The 20131-nt window shown below is 34.9% G+C and overlaps 1 protein-coding gene across 5 annotated transcripts in view; it reads right to left on the reverse strand.

The window, feature by feature from the left end:
• Positions 1–20131, reverse strand: part of DIAPH2 (diaphanous related formin 2) — a 194053-nt gene that overhangs the window by 108146 nt on the left and 65776 nt on the right. For all 5 annotated transcript variants that reach the window (XM_027880856.1, XM_027880855.1, XM_027880854.1 and 2 more), the window contains 4 exons: positions 19778–19872; positions 15930–16031; positions 10476–10715; positions 3818–3947 (listed from right to left, as the gene is read on the reverse strand). In XM_027880856.1, the coding sequence (XP_027736657.1) occupies positions 3818–3947; positions 10476–10715; positions 15930–16031; positions 19778–19872 (567 nt within the window). The remainder of the gene's footprint in view (positions 1–3817; positions 3948–10475; positions 10716–15929; positions 16032–19777; positions 19873–20131) is intronic.

Here is a 20131-nt window from a genome sequence, read left to right on the forward strand (position 1 = left end):
TTTCCCTCATTCTAAACTTATAGCATTAAATCACAGTGAAGTACCTGTGCAAAAATTTAAAACCAATATTTTATTACATTATTTGTAATAATATATTAAGTACATACATATTTGCATTCCACAGTGCTTCTGATCGCTAATGCCCTTTCTACAAAGATGCCTCAACCATTAGAACCATATGCTTGCAAATTAAAGAAATAAATTCCAGTGTCAACATGAGTGAGAAATCTGTGTTCCTGTTATTCTCCTTTTTAGTCCACTACACAGACCTAATTCACTCCCCCAAGGCACCTTTCACGTAATTTTACTCAGAATGACCTTTGCTTCTTCTAAGAACACTTTAAACGAATTAAGAAGTGGAACACTTTCATATTAGGCACAGAATTTGCTATGTTAAGTGCTGAAAAAAGCCCTCATTATTTCTGAGAGAAACTATTACATATATATATATATATATAAAATATATACCACATTCACAATTAAGTTCAACTTGACATGACTCTACACAGCCCAGTAATTCCCATTCTTGGCAGTCAAAGAAAGTAGGTAACAGGGACATCAAGAACTATTAAACTTTGGAGCAACTGGATATGATGCTCAATGAATAAAGACATAGTTATGTTTTATCTTTTATGTTTTATTATTTACAGGCACAATGTTTAAACTATGGACTGTGATTTAAAACATGAAAAAAAGGCTTTGCGTAGTCTCAAAGGGAACAAGAGGAAAGGACTGTAGACTGGGGGAAGATCACTGTCATCTAAGAATGCAGTTCATCACAGTGTTGTGATTTTTTATTGGTTTTCCTTTCACAGTCTGCTACACATAAGAAAAAATGTTTTTTCAATGATCTCGATAGTTAATCAGTTTGACCTTTGCTTATACTTTCCACAATAAAACTGTTTCCTAATTTATTTTTCCTTTTCATAAACCCTTAGGCTGATCTTCCATCTTTAAAAAGATCAAATATTTTATCATACCTAATATCAGATTATTGAAGATTTTGGTACATGCATGGGCAGTTCATCTAATCCCATTGACCTTTTCATATTAAAATCCAGTTTTATTCTTGATCTGCTATTTCTTATAAAAAAAATAAATCAGCTGTTGTTCAGATGCTGGTTCTTTATTCTTATATGAAAATTAAAGCCAAACAAGACTTACTTTTTATTTAAGTGGAATTGAGAACATGCATCCAAGATTTAAAAGAAGTTGAATGTGTTCAGTTTTTTATTTGGAATATTATGTACTGTTCAAACCACGAGGCTGCTTACTGACTAAAAAGTAAGAGCACACATCTCAAGTAATCAGACTGCCACCTGTTTAGCTCATATTTCCTTATTTAAAATTCATGCAGAGTTAATATTTGCTGGTAGATTTCTTTCTCTTTTACGTATAACTAACTGATGCCAATGCCCTCATATCCAGCCAATTTATTCCAAAAGAGGTTTCCCACAGGAAAAATAAACCTAACTGTCCATCCCCGAAATCACTGGTTTATAAAACACCAAACAATAAATAGGAAGTGAAAATCTCTTCCACGCAAAGCAAGTGAACTTCCAACACAGAAAAAACACCACACGTGACAGAGCAGATGAACATTACAATTAACATGTATCATGGGGAAAAGTTAAAGCAAGTTGCACAAATCAAGTTTATTCTGCCAAAAATCTGCTTTGCTACAGAAAGAAAAAAAGGGCTGAAAGGGAAACTTTGGTCATTAAAATTGAATAGTAATTTATGCTCTGCTAGAAGTCAGTGCTGTTTATAGGAAACGTAATGAGCTTTTATCTTAGGGAATGAAACAAATCTAACTGCAATAAAATCTTTTTCATATGTATTCTAAGCTTCAGGATTATTAGCAAATTTGCTCCCATTAATATGCTTTCTCTGTTTAGGGTGCTACAGCTTAATCTAACTTTACTGACTCCTCTGGTTTAATTCCTGAAGTCAACTTAGAGAACATCAGAGGCTTTGAATCAAACTATAAAAATCTCAAAGCTGCAAGGTCAAGTGTCAGCCACAGAAGAAAATTCATAAAAGATCATCAAAAGTGGCTGGTAAACCATAAGACTTCATAAAGAAAGGAAGAAAAAGATTAAACTTTAAAAAGTCACCTCTAGAGAAGAATTAACAAATACTAGAAAACATTTTTGGAATTTAAATAAGATACCAAAATGTTACTTGCATGAATACAATTAATGACTATGTTACTCGACTACAAAACGATAGATCATTTTGAGTTGGAAGTGATCCACAAGGATTATTCAGTCCAACTCCTGTCTCTGCACAGAACAACCCCAAGAACCACACCATGTGTCTGATTGTTCTTCAACTGCTTCTTGGACTCTGTCAGCCCTGGTGCTGTGACCACTGCCCTGGTGAGGGAGCCTGTTCAGTGCCCAATTACCCTCTGGGGGAAGAACTTCTGCCTAATATCCAACCAAAACCTCCCTTGACACAACTTCATGCCTTCAAGGCCAGGTCCAACACTGTCCCACAACAGTGCTCAGGCAGAAGCAGCCAGCTGGGAGCTGTTTAACCATGCACCTTTATTCACATATGTGGTACATTCAGGGCTGTGATGTACAACTTGTCTCTTCAGTCTCTGCATTAAAACACAAATCCATCTTCAATCCTCTACAGAAGATCAGTTCCATTTTGTCCATGCCAATGAAGAATTCAGCAGAAAAGAAAAAAGTGAGGCATGGAGACATTTAATCAATATGAAGAGAATTCAGTTTACATGCAGGAAAAAATCCCAACCTGGAAATGGACACAAAGTCTGAGAAATAGCAAAAAAATTGTATGATAAAGACACTCACATAAAGCTGTGAAGAAGTCTGAGTTGAAACAACAGCAAAGTGTGGTTGATTGATGAACTATTCCCCAAGTCCTTGGGGAAACAAGAGTTCTGCTCTCACTAGGCAGAAGTTTGAGATAGAAGAACACAAACTGAAAGCAAATGATGGCCTAATTAAAAGAGTGTCTATCTAACAGCTAATCACTGCACTGAAGAGAGACACTGACTGATAACACTGAAAAAAGGAGACAAAAATTTGCAAACCTGGATCAACCTAGTGGAAATGTGTATCCAACTTCTCCCTTCTCTTTTCCTTCATATATTCTGGTGCTCCCCCAAGTATTTATCTTCTGATGAATCATTAATGCCAGATCAAAACAAAACTTGGTGTTATCTTCATCAAGCACTCTCACCTACCTTCACCTTTGACAACTCAGCAACAAGTGTGCAAGGCAGCACAGTCTATTCCACATGAAAAATGTCCAACAAATGAACTGAGCTTTCCATCACATTCACCAGCCTATGCTGCTGATTGACCAAAAACAGTCAGTACCAAATACTGACTGTGTAGTACAATTGAACTATATGTATTTCATATACAGCCCAGGATCTGTTATTCTCTATCAAGTGTTAAAACAAGAACCATGCCCTGTGTGAATGGACATGCACACACACGGTGCTCACTCTCAAGCTACAAGACTTCAAAGGCTTAAGAGTAAACTAAACATAATCATTATACTGCTGACAAAACTTCTGAGATGTGTTTTTTTTTAAATACCCCACTGAAATGCACTCTATTATTTTCACAACCTACTTCAGAAGGAGTTGTTTTATTACTGTTTTTTTTTTTCCCTCATCACTTCTCCTAAGGTCAATAAAAAGCAGAAAGGCACAATCTACATGGATTATCAATGCTTACAGATTACATAATCCAAAAATCCCAAAGAAATGTTAGAAGTATTTAATGTCAAGGCAAAAAACTATTACCTTTAGGTGCTTTATCTATTTGCTTACCTTTACTTGCACTCTCAACATGCTGTAATTCATCTGGAAATTTTAAGATGTCCCTGTAATTTTCCTCACAGATTTCTGCCAGAAAATGCAACAAGGTTGTTTTCTGATCTGATGATTTAGTATCTCGAATCTAATGAACATAGGAGAAAAAAAAGAGAAAAAAATCATTTTTTTTAGTAAAAATGTTTAAATAAAGTGAATACTGCAGATGTAACTCATTAGCAACAAGTTACCTACACCGGTTGCCTGCAAATGAAATAAATGATTTCATAAATCAAATTCCTTGAATTCTACATAATTTAAGGCTACAAAAGGAATCTACCTTATGCACCACTTTTAAAAAAAATAATTCATTTTGATGAGAACAAAACCTGAAAACAGCCCATAAAGTTCTGAGGTTTTAGCACTAGCAGTTCAGAATGCTCCCTGTGATAAAAAATAGCTGTGAGCAGAGATTAAAGAGAACAGAACTGAGTTCATTCCTTCAATGCCACAACTGCCAAATCTCTAAAGGAATCCCTCTGAAATGCTGCATAGCTGGACATCATGCTAATAGCCACAATTTGCATTTTGACCAGTCAAGTTAAAGTAATTCCTTGTTGTAAATCCACAATTTCTTCTTGAAGCAAAATTTAAAACATGCTGCTTTAGCCTAAAGACTTTGAGGCAAATTCTATACAGACACATGAAATAAAAGCACCCCACCTTACAGGAATATAGAATGACAATAAAAAAGCAAAAATAATCCTGACTGCAGGTAAAAGGAGCTTAATACATCCAGGTTTATTTATGAAAAGCTGCGAGAAAACTGCACAATGTGAAGTAACACATTTTCACTGTGCATATTTTCACTGTCCTCTCAACTGCAGCACACTTAGTTGCAAGCATTATTCTTGCAAATGATAGGCTAATGAAGAGAGTCTTGAGTGCATTAACTGCTGGAATCAGTTTCTTATTGAAAAAAAATAATTCTGAAACAATGGTTAAAAAATAAGTCCAGTGACAAGTTTCCAAGTAAACTTTTGGCTAAATCCCACAGCAGAGTGCAGGTGTCTACACAACAGAACACCATGAACGTAAGAGAATGAGAAAACAAAATTAAAATCAAAATTTCTTAGTTTGCTCTCTTTTATGCAGATACAAAGAATGAATGTATGAGTTGACTGAAGATCTAGTGGAAGTCAAGACTTCCTCTTATTCACAAAGGCAGTGGAGTACATGTACGTCAGAGTTTGAGATGAGTTTATTTCACTTGACATAAAGAATTAAGTAATACAAGTGTTTCTGTAAAGAGGTGTTTTAGCCACATTGCACTAACTCATGTAGTGCTGTTCTCATATATAAGTAAGCTACAACATACACAACAAATGAAATAAAGGATTTATTTAAGAAGAATACACAAATGCGTATGTAAAATCTCCTATTTGTTTTCTCATTCTCTAAATCACTTGAAGTTCTAATTCTATAATCCTCATGACAGGCTTGCCATCGATGTTCAATTTAATAGAGGCCTTTCAGCTTTAAGGATTACCCTGTTAAGAATAAATGAGTGCAGTGGAAAAACAGGCTTTTAAAAATATAAGGTATTTAGGCAATTAAGAAAGCAATTTAATTCATACCAATTCGGCGATTAAAGACTAAACAATGCTCAGTAATAGTACGCAGTTAAAGGGCTTTAATGTGCTACATACACAGAAGTTCTTCTGACTTGAAAAAAAAAATAGATTTAGTGGCTAAACATCTGCATGGGAAAAAAAAAACGCATTTCAATTTGTCTGTGAACAACAGTAGTGGGATTTGCAGCCTTTGATCTGACATCATCAAGTGGATAAAGCACTTTTTTTTTTCTAAATGGACAAAATTATTTTGCTTTCAAATTACAACAGAAACATGTTTTGTCACCAACAGCAACATTGTATCAACAAGAGTCAGTATTAGCACCCGCTGTGTTGTTTAAACCTGGAGTAAACATCACTCAGATCTTAAACACCTCTCTCAAATTCACTTCTTTGGCCCAATCATCAACACATCTCTGCTACATTCATCCTTATTTTTAGCACAACGCAGATAGTTCTGTTTGATCTTTAGAATCAAAATATATAAATTAAAAATCAAGTTCCAAGCCTACCAGGTTATTAAGTTCTGCTTACAAGACCAGCAGGTAGACTTTGATAATACTCATGGGTCCCTTCAAACTTAGGATATTCTGTAATTCTATGATTCAGGGTAAACTTTGAATATTGTGGTGTTAAAATTTAAAAATACAGGTTTTGAATCTATGGTCTTTCTTTACCTGAGAGACAGAATTTGGGAATAACACATTTAGTTAAAAAAAAAAAAAACAAAACCAAAATAAATTGTTATATCAGTGTCAGCTACAGAAAGTAGCTCCAGCTGAATCCTGAAGCATCAATTTGAGGGTCAATACTCTCAGATTCATTGTTTGGGAAAGGATTAAAGACTCATGTACACAAAGAGTAATACTCAGTGCTCCTGTTCAAATCAAGTTTTACACACAGCACCATGTTCTGTAACCCAGAAAAAAACCATCAGCATAACAAAAATCTCCCTTTACATATAGCATTAAGTAAAACATTTAAACCATGCCAATCACACCATAACCCACTTTCAGAATGGGTTTGGTCTTTTTACAGGTACTTCTGGATGCAGCTTTCAGGTGTGAGGGTTGAAAGCGACAGCCAATGTAAGGAAAAATTTATGTATGAGCCATCACTAGAGTGACACTTTATTATAGCTATAAAAAAGCTTTCTATTGATTTTTTATGAGATTATATACCTTTTCATATCCTAGAAATCTTTCCCACCTTAAGAGAACAAGGGTTGGTAGACAATAAATATACACTCATCAGTAATACTCAGACCAGATAAACAGCTTGTCTTGTACTATTTGCACTAAGAACACAAAGTAACATAAGATTACTTATTACATAAAATACACACTGATGCACCTGGAATGCTACAAGAGCTTTATTAAAACTGCAAGAGCTTGCTGTTAGTCTTCACATTAAGTCACCACCACAGGAACAGAAGTTGTCCCTGCACATGCCTAAAGCAAAACTCTTCTTTCTGTTACCTTTCCATGAGGGTTCTCCTGTTGCAACTGGGGTTCAAGAAAGCAGCTGCTTCCTTCTTATAAATTAAACAAACACAGCAACAGGTAGAAAGATTAGCCTTTAGTGAATTATTACAACAGCCTCCTTCAACCTTAGAACTTTTTCTGCCATATTTGTATTTTCAGAGGGCGCTTCATACTCAGGCAATGAAGATGCCCTGGTGCACATGTGGGAAGAGCTGTTCTCGTTTGCCAGTGTTGACGCAGCACCTGAACTCTGATGTTGATGTCTTATTTGAACAAAATTAAGCCCTCTGCCTTCTGCCAAAGGTTGTTTACAAATCATTTCTATCTTCAATAACATAATACACTGCAATATAACATCCAGAAAGATAATCTGTTTTTAAGGATTTGCAATTACTATACAGGCATTAGCTTTTTAGCTCAGACCAGACAGGTTGGAATTTGTGCTTTCTTTTATTTTCTTTAGCACATTTTAATAGAAGTTGCTGCACAAGAACAAATTTCTGTGTATGAAATAACCAGCTCTGTTGGAAAAACATTTATTTTCCAAACCCAAACATTCATCCCAGATCAATATTTGCCTTTTTTTTCTTTTTTTTTTTTTAGATTATATAATGTAAGTACCACATCCACTAAATGGACAATTAATTTAAGATTGTTCAAGAAACAAAACCAAAAAAAGAAATCAATACAAAAATTAGGTTTCATTGAAAAATGAATTCATCACATTAGGATTCTGCACATAGAAATGTGTACACAGACATATCCTACCTTGCTGACAGCTAGCTCTAAAAAAAAATTATTTAAAAGTTCCCTTATCATGGGTAGAAAGTCCACTGACTGATAGTATAAACTACTAGCCTAAAAAAAGGAGGTATTATACCAAAACACAGAATAAAGACTCCCAAATTCCTCTAGATAAGCTTGAATGATGCAATATATTCCCTAGGAGCAGAAATGAAGATACCTTGAAATTACTCAAGGAAAACCTCTAATATGGCAGCAGTGCCTTCTCAAATGGACACCACACACCACAAAAAAATTTAAAAATGAGGAAAAACCTTCCCATGTTCACACAGCCTTCAAAATTTAGTATTATCTAGATGCCCAAGGAAACACACACATTAAGGCACATGACACTGCCAAACAGCCCTTGCTCCTGCTGTTAGATGTCACTTCTTTCTATTGGTGTCTTCTTTAGCCAAGAAATATAAATTGGAAATTTTACTTCACAGCAAGATTTCACTGAACGGGCTAACACACTCCCCCTGCCATAGTCACACATACACAAGTTTCATTTTCTCAGTGAAGACTGATTATTGACCAACAATAAAACTTTGAGACTGAATAATGTAATGAAGCTGGTAGGTGGTTGTAGACAGATACTAAAGTTGGTGCTTGTAAAAGATATGCCCAGTTGATATAGTTTAATATTTTATACTGTTCACGACAGTTTAAAACCATAGTCTTAGTTCATAACCAAAGCCAATAAAGTAATCTTACTATTTTGGGTGACCAACTGCAATTATCACTTGAAAACAATCAATGCACAAAGAAAGCCATACCCAAATAAAAATCTGCCAACTTAAAAATCATTAAGAAAAAAAATCTGTTGAAAATACTATGTAAACAGCTCTTACTGATAAAATTCAACACCAGTGGAGTGGAAGGCTACCTCCCTCAGTATGATACTAAAGCATAAGTACAGGAGCAAAACCATTTGAGAAAAAAATTAGTCTTGCAAAAGCATATTACTATACAAATCTAATTGAAATTAGAATGGCAAATACATAAACCAATGAAAATTGGATTTTTAAATAGCAAAAACTATCTTTTAAAATAAGTAATTAACAATAAATTCCAGTTGCAGACAATGCACATGTCACACTGTCCAGGGACACTGATCTACATTTCCATTAACTTCAGTGACTTGTTCTGAATTTGGAACTTATGAGTGATAATTCATAATATTCAATCAATACATGGAGATGTTAATGATATAATTTCATGTCTGGATCTTGGCAAGATCATCTTTTCTGTTTCAACCACCATCACTGTCTGTGATTATTTTTAGCCATGACCTTATCACAAAATATATCTGGTACCTAAATGCAACAGCACAGTCAACACTTTATTATATTACACAGAATATTTAAGTATTTCCTCTAAATCTCATAGAGAGGGGAAAAAAAGAACAGAAAAGAACACTTCCCTAAAAATACCTACCTTGAAAACAAATTTAAAAAGGTTAGCAAATGGATTTTGTTTCTGAGGGCAATGCTGAATTAAGAGAATTAAATAGTCATAGATTTCTGTCTCTGTTATTTTTCAGAAGAATTTAGCTGTAAGCACAGGTAGCTGTGCTTCAGCAATTATTCAGTTCAGCAGAGAACAATTTGCAGGATTAGTCAATCTACATTAGCTGTGTCAACATGTGAAATTTGCATTGACAGCAATTCATAAATCTATCACCTGGAGTGCAAGAGCTCCTTCTCAGACTTCCACTCTGCTGCAGTACCATTCCTGCACAGTCACTTCCCCACCCCCTTGGTAACAACTAGTTTTCCACTTAAAACATAAATTTCCCTTTAGATTCCACTACTACCATAAAGAAAATGCAGCATGAGATCTACGAAAAAAAATCCTTCAACTTGGCTTCTCTTTCAATAAAGCTATTAAAGAACAGAATTATGCTTCTTCTCAGATGATGATTTTTATTTTATCAGAAGTTGGCAACATCTTTGCATTAAACCACAGCAAGCAGAGTCTTTCCCTGATGAAGTATGTCAGATGACACTTGCTGGGTACATGAAGTACGATTGTGCCCCGAGGTTAAATCTCATTGAGATATATATCCAATCTCCTCATGATGCCCAAAAAAGGGACCTGAAATCTGGATCCTCTGATTATATTTAAAAAAAAAAAAAATTCTGCAAGTTTTAAGCTATTTTTTTTAATCTCTTTCAAATCATTGCAATTCATTAAAATAAAGATACCTTCAAAGGTACTTTTCAAACTGAGCCAAGTTTGGATCAATGCCTTACACACATTTTACCAGATAAACAAACAAGCAGTGCACATGAAATTCTAGCTACTCTAGGTTCTGGAGTTCTTGATGTGCCCCATATTTTGCCACCAAAACTGAAGTCAAACTTTGGTTAAGGGTTAACAATGTTCATCTTAAATCCAAATAATTTTTTCCATGACAGTGCTTGAGGGACAGCTGGGTAGAGGGTAGAGCTATTTAACACACTCAGGGTTCTGTGTGTATTCTATCGATAAAATAAGTAAACAAATTCAGATTGAAAAAATTTGTTCTACTTGTGTACTCCAAAAAACTCAGAACAGACAACTAAACTTCCTTAAATCCCCATTGCACCAAGTCAGCTATAGCAGGAACCATCCTGGAAATGCTTACTCTGTATTTCCCTATCCACTATTAAGTGCAGAGGTGCAGTTGGTAAATTACATTGATGGAATGTTTTTCCCTGCTTAGGATACTTTCTCACACGTCCTGAGTTTCATGAATCTGCACTTCCAAGTTTTACAGCTTCAGCTTACCTTGCAAAGAAAACTGATGTTGAAGCCAAGGGATTGTGCGTTTCTGGAGCCAGAGTTCATGTAGTTTCCAAGGAACAGCACCAACTCCAACAGCTTACTGAAGCTTTCACTTTTCTTCAGCTCCTCACAAGCCATTGTCACTGCCATGATGTCAGGTTTGATGTTGTTCACGTGCTCCTCAAACATGAGCCGGAATAGGATCCCATTGAGACGCGGCCGCAGCATCTTCACTGAGCTCATCTGCAAAACACAAAACGTTGCACCAGCACATAAAAAACCAAAGGGTTATTTAAGCAAAATAGTTTGTATTAAAAAAAAAAAAAAACATCATGCAGCCACCAAGTCTACAGTTTCTGTGTGTTTTCACTGCCTATCTGGTATTTCCAGGAATCTGTAAACTGCTCACTGGTATCTTTCCCCAAACCATACACTTTGCCTGAAAAAAAATCAGTAAAAATAAGAAAGTGCTTTGTTATTCTGAACCATTTAACTTGTCAATTCCAAGCTCACTGGCAATAAATGCCCACTGCCAAACCCCTTGTTCCCAGCAAAGGAGATGTAAGGCAGTTCTACCAGTTCACAAGAACCAAAGATCAGCCTCAAAGTACAGGTTGCAAATATTCTGGAGGTAGATACAGAGTTTTGGGCTGAAATTCATGACAATAACTCTCATATAAAAACCAGTATACCTGGAGATACTAAAGTAAGGACATACTAATGAAATAGTCTCAGTTCTGATCCCATGGCATCAGACTTTATAAGAAACATACAGCTTGCTTTTCAACTTTTTAAGTAAATTTTGTAAAACTACTGCCCAGGATCCAACCACCTTCGAGTTTCAGACACTTGCCAAAGTGTAATATAGGACTAATTCCTTCCTGATCTGATAAAAAGGTGGGAGGTCATAAATCATGCTGTGGTGACCATGTAATGACATTGATACTGAAAAATATGTACAATACTCATTAGTTTAGATCTCCAGTACCAAATTCACTAGACTAATAACCAAAATATGGTGGTCTACCATATTTTGCACAAGTGATCAGTTATTTCCTCTTACTTAGAACACTATAATTCACAAGGTATATTTAAATTAAGAGAAAAATATGTATTGATTTTTTTTTAAGCTACTTAAAAACTTTTAATTGCAAGAATGATTATGTTCCAAATCTAACTCCTCATTTTACTTAGCAGAATACAGGAAGATTTTTTTCCCCCTCTGTATTCACTCTTAGTGGTGTTCCTGAAGCACTGAGAAAGAAAAGCTTTGATATGTGACAAATCACAGATCGTGACCACGAAAACAAAGATTTTGGTGTGCCTCTGTCTCTGCTGCTCAAAGTTTTACCCTGGTTCTTTGAGGAACCAGGATTTTTCTACTGGTGTTATCTCCCAGATACAGCAGCGATAACTTCTGCAGGAAAGAACTGAGTGGTCTGAATAAAAATGAATTCGTTCTAAAATGAACATAAATATGAAGGCACTCCAGATGGTCTCAAACAATTCCTATGATCAGACTGGAACAAGGAAAGGATCAAAAAAGAAGCATTTCAGCATAGCCAGAGTTTTTTTTTTATAAATCTACATTGTCACAAATTTCTCTGTGAGCCTCTCTAAGCCCAAATCATTGAAAGTCTTGCAACATTATTCTTCTAATCATTCTGTATTTCAGAAATATCATACTGAAAACATCTGCCTTAGAAGGATCTACTTAGACTAATCTGCAGTAGATAGAAATTAAAATTAATCTCATAATTTGCCTTAACTTTTGTAGAACAATCTCCAATTACTGTTTTTACTCAATGTGGCACAGAAAAAAGTTGTCAAAAGCTTTAGATCCTGAAAACAAAATGCAGCGAAACACGTATAAGCCAACAGAACAGTGTGACAAAGATTTGTGAAGAAGAGTCCTTGACAATACTTCAGCCAACTGTACTTTCTTCTTTTAATACTGTGTGTCAAGTGTCATGGAACACTGAGCATTTATTTGCTTTGCAAGGTAGTTTGACCACCAAACCAGCAGTAAGTTTTAATTTCATTTGCTGACTTGCATAATCTTTTAAAAGTATCTTCACAATTTCCCAAGAGCTGTTTCAGCTGGGTTGTTTCCTTAAAATTCAGAACATTTTTATATACATAATGCCTTTTATATATCACCAGATGATGACCACAAATGCTATTTTAGTTCCTCCCTCTCCACCTTGCCCTCATTTCCCTTTCATATGCCTCTTTCTAAATCTGGGTGTTGGATGCCTGACAAACATGCTGAACTTAGAGAAACCTGCTGGAGTAGGAAAGGTGTAAAGACCACATTCACTTAGAAAAAGGTCCAATTCTCTATGGTTCTACAAAATTAGTGTCCAAGACATATAAGAAACAAGACATGGAACAGCAAACATTGGCTTCCACCACAAACAGTTAAAGAAGCAAGAAAATGGGTATTTCTTTTCCAGTTCACTGTCAGTGCTGGACTGCACGTCATTATTTCCCCTTCTGGGCTTTCATAAAGGTCTTGACTGAACTCTCTACCTAATCAAGTTCTTTATTCAGTTCTTTATGCTTTATTATCACCATTCAATTCTCAAGTCCTGTATTAAAACTAGGATCAAAGGCTATTGGAGAAAGGCAAAAAGCACAATTAAATTTGCCTCACTTCCTAAGAAAAAGCTGACATTCCTCTAATACAAATTTGTCAACTTACTCAGACAACTTACCCTCTTACCTATATTACATTAAAGTTGTCTCTTTTTTTTCTCTAGCAATGTTCTAGGAAGATTAATTCTTCAGCAGCTCTAGAAACTACAATGAGGCCAAACAAGTGGTAAATAAATTCAATTAAAAAAAAAATTAAAGATTCTAAACCAATGCAGCTTGTACAGTTCTCCCCACTTAGTCCACCTCCCAGTCAGGACTGTTCAGGACAAATAATCCTGGTCCAACAGCAAAAAAAGGGTCACAAAATATGCAATCACTACACAACTACATTGTGAAACTTATGCTTTTATAATACTAAAAACGTTCAACTGGCACTGAAATGGAATTGCATTTCCTTACTAAGCTGCAGCATTTCCCATATCATAAAAAACTTAACTCTTGAACACAAGTTTTACATTTAAAAATCAGATAACATTCTGCCTAGCTTACTTAATGTTACACAACTGATTCAGTTAATCTATTTTTCTTGCTCTACTTCAACATCAATGCCAACTTTCCTTTATATGAAGTTGTGTTGCCTTTTTTGATCCCAGTATATAACTTCAAAAAGTTCCAATAACTAATTAGAACACATAATTGATTTTAACATTTAATCTAAATGAAAATGCAGTTCTAATTTTCATTTACATATCAGCTGAATATTAAGTTAATCACTCTCTTCTAATAAGTTAATAATTTACTAAGTATGGGTTTTCTACACAAATTTTAAGCAACTTATTCCAATCTTTATTAAATTTGATGGGCAAAGTGATTATACAATTAACATATCTTAATAATTAACATGCCTAAATTTACATACAAATAAGGATACACATTTTAAATATTATTTAAGATAGGAATAGAAGAAGACAGACAGACTAACATCAAGGTTACAACTATTACTAATGCAGAACTCCAAACTTAAGTTGACATATAGGAAAAAAGAAGCCCAGTCAGGTAAAGATTTTAAAGTTCAGCTATACTTCTTCCACTTCAATGGATAGTTCAATTAAATCAAAATCAGAAACAAAATCAGCATTTTAGTACTAGTAAAACAGTTAGAGGCCTCTGCAAATAAGACAGAAGCACTATCCATAAGGAAAATACTGCTTTTTATTAAACCAGATGGTAAAGCTGAATAAGCAAACAAGCTTCAGGAAACTCAGTTCCTTCATAAGGCAAACATAACCATTTGGAATTATTTGATTAAGCAGTTTTTGTTAATTAACGTTGCATTAAATAGTTGAAACCTCTCTCAACTTTCTATAGGCAGTCATTCCTCAAAAACATAAATCAATGAAACAGTGTTCATGACTGTATATTGGTACTGTTGGGAAATAAGGATACTTTTATGACTATTTCAATACAATCAACTGAAAAAACAAGGACCACCTAGTAGTAATCCTAAGGTATGATCACCAGGTATATAAGTAGCATCCTAACCCAGAAACATCTTTATATAAAAGCTATAGAGAGCAATGCATAGAAACAGGATGAAGCAGAAGAGACAAGGTAGGGACGATGTTTATATAGGGGAATGTGTGGGGTTTAAATTGTTACTGATCAATTAATAGATGGTAATGTTTTACTATGGTAGTTCTTGCAATAAGACTAACTAATGTATCAGACTTCTACCAGAATTCCTCATCTTTGTTTTGAAATAAAAGATTTTTGGAACTTTATACCATTTATTGAACAAAAAATATCAATATGCTAAAGTTTTTCAAAAGAACTCATTGATATCTTTCATTTTCCAAATTCCCTACAAAAATCACATTAGGTCATATTCTGTTACTTGCCCAACCGAAAAATAATGAAAAAAAAAAAAAAAGAAGGGGAAAAAAATCACTTAAAAGGCATTTCTGAAGTCAAATTATGCTCAAATTGGAGCTTTTTAGTAAAAAGCTGATTTTACTCTTCCCTTTTAAGAGGTCTCTATTCCTGTTTTAATGCATTTTAATGCACATAATGCCTTAAAAATCCAGCAAGAGCAAACCTGGCTCCTGTGGAGCTGAGGATAAATCCTGAGCACATTACAGAGGCATCATCAGCATCCTAATCTTTTGGACTGGCAAAGTGAAGTGAAAACAGGAACTAATTTGCCTAAGGACTTATCAGGTCCTTGGAAGACCTAAAGTGATTTCCAAGTCCTGGGTAGTCCTCGGTATCAACCATCACACCAAGCCTGGATTAAAGCAATTTATGCAAATTCCATAATTTCCTTCAGAGACAGGTTCCAACCATTATAACACTCAATACCCCTGCTTTTGCATTACAAGTATGTATTAAATGCTAATAAAAGAAACAGAATATAATCTACAATTTCAGTCTTAATTTGAATCCACCCCTCTTCTAGAGCCATTTTGCAAGTTTCTGTGTGTTTGTACACAACAAACACAGGTATTTTACATGTATATGCATACTTACACATACATGTATACATACACATATTATATATATTTGCATACAAACACAAGACACTTATGGGTATATTAACTCTTTCACACAGTTTTCGATACAAAACAAAAAATTTATTGGAGTTATCAATGCCCACTAGATCAGGTTGTTCAGGGCCCCACCAAAACTGACCTGATATGTATTCAGAGAGATTTTTTGATTGTTACTCAACAGGAAATAGATAGTAACTTTTTCCTTGCTGCAGGTCTTCCAAAAACACTAATCAAAATATTTTATCTCTAAAATGTTTCTTTTTATGTGACAAAATGGAATTCTGCAGTTAATCATTGCATCAGTACATACCACAACTCCAAACTGTTCTGGCTCAGCAAGATCATTATATTCATCCTTTAATTCAGCTAAGGCATTGAGTTCCTTCTGCTCAGGAAGATTCTTCACTAGGTTCTAAAACAAACAAGGCATTATATCAAATTTGTTATATTAAACTAACTGAGATATAAAAATAACACGCTTAAAATACCACAACATGGAAATGAATGAGGAAATTATGGGAAGCTTATTTTATTTACGCAGTTTTAACACTATATAAACATCAAATCAAATCAGTAATTATTTAATACAGACATGAACTCCTCTGTTACAGTCTCTGATTTGAAGAATACCTTCTCAGTATTAAAAGGTTGGAGTATAATTTTTCAGGGCCTGACAGCATCAAGAGGTTTTGTCTATCTACAATCTTTTTTGCCCTACTGATTGCATCTTGCTCATTAAATATTAATCAAGAAATAACTGCTCTGTGTAAAACAAGACATAACTAGCAAAAAAAAAAAAAAAATTACAATCTTCAGACATTCCAAGTAGCTGTGCACAAAACACACTCCAAAATACCTTACACAAAAAAAGGTCTACATCTCAAAATTGTACAGATCTTTTGGATGACAAATATACTGGAACTCAGCAAAAAGCTCAAGTTGTTTGCAATCCTATCCATGTCCCCAAAGAAATGCGTATTAGTATATGATCTTAAGATCTCAATACTGATATGCTAGATCTATAAAATACTTATATTAAGGTGGAAGAACATTGTTTTAAGAGATACTCAGTAGAAGTTTAGTTTGCATTTAAACTTTCATATATACACCAGTAGAAATCAAAACAATGTCATTAATTAAAAGAAAACCATTTCCATTCCAGTAAGCATCAATAGAAAAAGAGTTATGCGACTGTTAAAAAAGTAACCAACACTGGAGAAGCATATTTTTTTCAGATATAAAAATTTAAATTGGAGAAAATCTGTACTATTAGAGGTACAAATGTCTTATTTTTAGAACAGACCAATCTTGCCATCACTCTGGCAATATCCTTATTCATTTTGAGAATTTGATTACTGATCACTCTGCCAGGCTTGAAGGAGAAATCAAGGTACGACCTGGAGAAAGGCATCAGTCTAATTTGTCAAATTTGCAAGTGACAGCAAATGTAATTCTCCAAGATGAAAGAATCATTCACCCACCTTCATAAAGAAAACTAAAGATGACAAGCAGTCTCATACAAAACATCCCTGTTACAGAGAGATTTTTATATTCACACTAAGGGGTTGCTGAATATCTCAGCAAGCAGAGTTGAACATACAGAGACTGACCTCCATGTCACACAATTAAGCTGTAGCTTCGTGCTTAAACCTAAGTATGTTTCCTTTCCTATTAACCCAGACCCATGTCCTACTCTATCAACACTGCAGGTCCTTTTTTTAGATACATATATATAGATACACACATATATATGTATGTTTATTTTCATTAAATGTATTGAATAACTGAAAATAAAGATGAAGCCTTCAGTGACCACATATTCAAATCCTTGTCAGTAGTTCAGGAAACAGTTCCATAATGTATTCATGATGATATGGGTTTACATAAAAATAAGGTATATAAAAATGGTTAACACAAACATGAAAAGGAATCTAAGGTTGACATTAAGAGGTTGAAACTATCAGTCACTACTTACTGTCCCAAGGCCCTAAATGTATGGTTACAAAAACTTAGTCCCTCATAGACAATTCCTCAAAGGAATTGAAAACATTTTTCCCTAGAGCATTGTCCTCAAGGAAGAGATACAACAGTATAGAGCCTACTGTGTACTCAAACTCATTAATCCAATTTATTCTACTAAGTATTACACCATAGCTTTGAAAAGCAGCAGGAAACAAGGGCTTGAGAAGCAAAATTGAAAAAACACTTTGCTACTTGCTCAATTATGCCATACTCATTTCACTTCCACCACTTTGATACTTAGAACAAAGTAGTTTCTACATGTGCATTTTTAGCAAGTGGGAGTTTTGCTGGGCATGAAAGAAAGCAACGTTTGGTTTGTACAATTTTTCCAATCAGTAGTATTGAAAACTGTTAAACTGGTAAGTTAGTTAATAGCTCAGTTTAAGATGAAAATAAACCAGAATAGACAGAACATGAAATAGATAACACACCCCCATTTACCCCAATATATTTCTAAGAATATCCCCTGAAACACAGAGGAATCTCTTCCAGGTTATCAGTTGTGTCTCCCTGCTACTGGAAGCAGCTCTGCCACACCATTCCCTGCAGAACAGGACCAATCTTAAAAACCTTCGTTTTGTGAAGATTATAGGCTGCTGAGTTTCTAGCCAGTTGCATTCATGATGAACTCACATACATTTATTCTGGTGCTAACATTACCTTTTACTTATGCAACTTCATTTTTCTCCCCAGTGCTTACACACATCACTCCTCTCCCCATACGGTTATAATGTAGTCACATCCCTCACAGCTATTTATATTGCTGATCTAATCAAGCCAATCTTTTTTGCTTCCTTCTGTAGACTGTTTCTCTATCCCTCAATCATCTTAAGTAGTTTTTAAGTTCAGCTTCTCTATTTTAAATTCATTTTTGAGAAATGTACCAAGTATTTTAGATAAGGTCTCAGAAGCACCCTATTCAAAACCATAAAAATTATCCTCTCGACTGACAATCCTTGACCTGATACACCTTGCAATCACATTTGCCTTTTTTATGGTGTATGAGGTCAGGCTGGGACCAAGTTAATTTACTTCATAGCAGCCCATATGGCGTCACTGTGACTTGTGACCAAAACAGTGCTGACTTACCACTGGTTTAGCTACTTTGAACTACATTTGTAGTAGAAATAACCAATCTGAAGCCTCTCTGTGCTTCAGTTATCCAAGGTGGGGTTATTTCCTCACTCTAGACTCTTGATTTTCCTAAACCTGTAGGCTTCCTAATCACATAATCTGACATTCCTGATCAATAAAAAGTCCAAATTAAAATTAGGACTCTGTACTGAGGCACCTCAGTTTAGCCTTGCATCCCCAGAAAAACCAATTTCTATATCCAAGAAAGAAACAAAAATTAATTTTAAAAAACCTCAAGGGCAATGGGACAAAGGTGCCAACAGGAGATAGGGAAGGACGAAAGGATAAACTGGAGCTCAGTATGTTAGCTAGAATCTGAATCTCTGTATGATATTAAATAAAACAATTCAACACCAGTATTACTGGTGTGCTAAATCTTTACAACTTTTAAGCTTTACTTGCTTCTCTGCTGTACTGTGGTTCCCCAGAGATCATGAGGGGTTGTGACCCTCCTGCAGTGAGGAAGTCAGAGAGGGATGTAAAGAAGTTGTGCTCCACATTTGCTTGTCTCTGGCTGAGAGACTTTGAGCTCACTTTGAGACCAAAGCAGCTTGAGAGAAGGTTTCATTTGCAGATGGTTTTTGAGTTGCAGCAGTATCCCGAAACATTCAGGTAATTTCATCTCTCACTAGAGACAAGCAGAGTTGTTGCAGAGTTGTTTCCATAACAAGCCTGATAAAACTTGATTATCCACCAGCCTAAATCTTCTTCAGCTTGTCTTCAAAGCTAAAAAAACAATTCTTAGAGATTTCCTTTTGAAAGGGAAACTTCATCAAGTGGGAGATGGCAAGGTACTTCTGTTAACAGTATTTTTGAAGACAGTTTTACAGCTACATGTGACCATGTTCAACAGTAGAAGTGAAATAAATAAAGCAGTAAACACCACTGACACACCTGTAGCTGATAACCCTCTAAACTATTCCTACTCTTGAATTCTTATACCTTCACACATATTGACGTAAAAAACAAGCTATTAACAAAACCAGAGACATTTTCACATACCTGAATCAAGGATTCACTCAGCTTCTCTTCATCAACCTCTAAAATGATATTCTTTATTTCTTCATAAGGCAAACGGAAAGAACCCAAAAATATTGCTGAAATTCAGTAATACATAATTAGAATCAAAAAGGTCAAAAAGATTGATATAGAGGCAGACTTAATTTCTAGCAACTCAAAAATCATATCTTAATCTAAATTATGTTTCACAATTAAGAAGTGTCCTATATAAAATAAATGTTAGATGAGACACACTACTGCTGTTTGACTTCTAATAAATTTCTTCTCTAAGAAATGAAACTCTGACACTTGTAACTTTTTATCAGCCTCAGTTGCTCACTAGCAGTCTTACTTAGC

The sequence above is a fragment of the Empidonax traillii genome, unplaced genomic scaffold (genome assembly GCF_003031625.1).
Source record: "Empidonax traillii isolate 1590-97213 ecotype Southwest subspecies unplaced genomic scaffold, ASM303162v1 scaffold76:size1281806, whole genome shotgun sequence".
NCBI classification, from domain to species: Eukaryota; Metazoa; Chordata; class Aves; order Passeriformes; family Tyrannidae; genus Empidonax; species Empidonax traillii.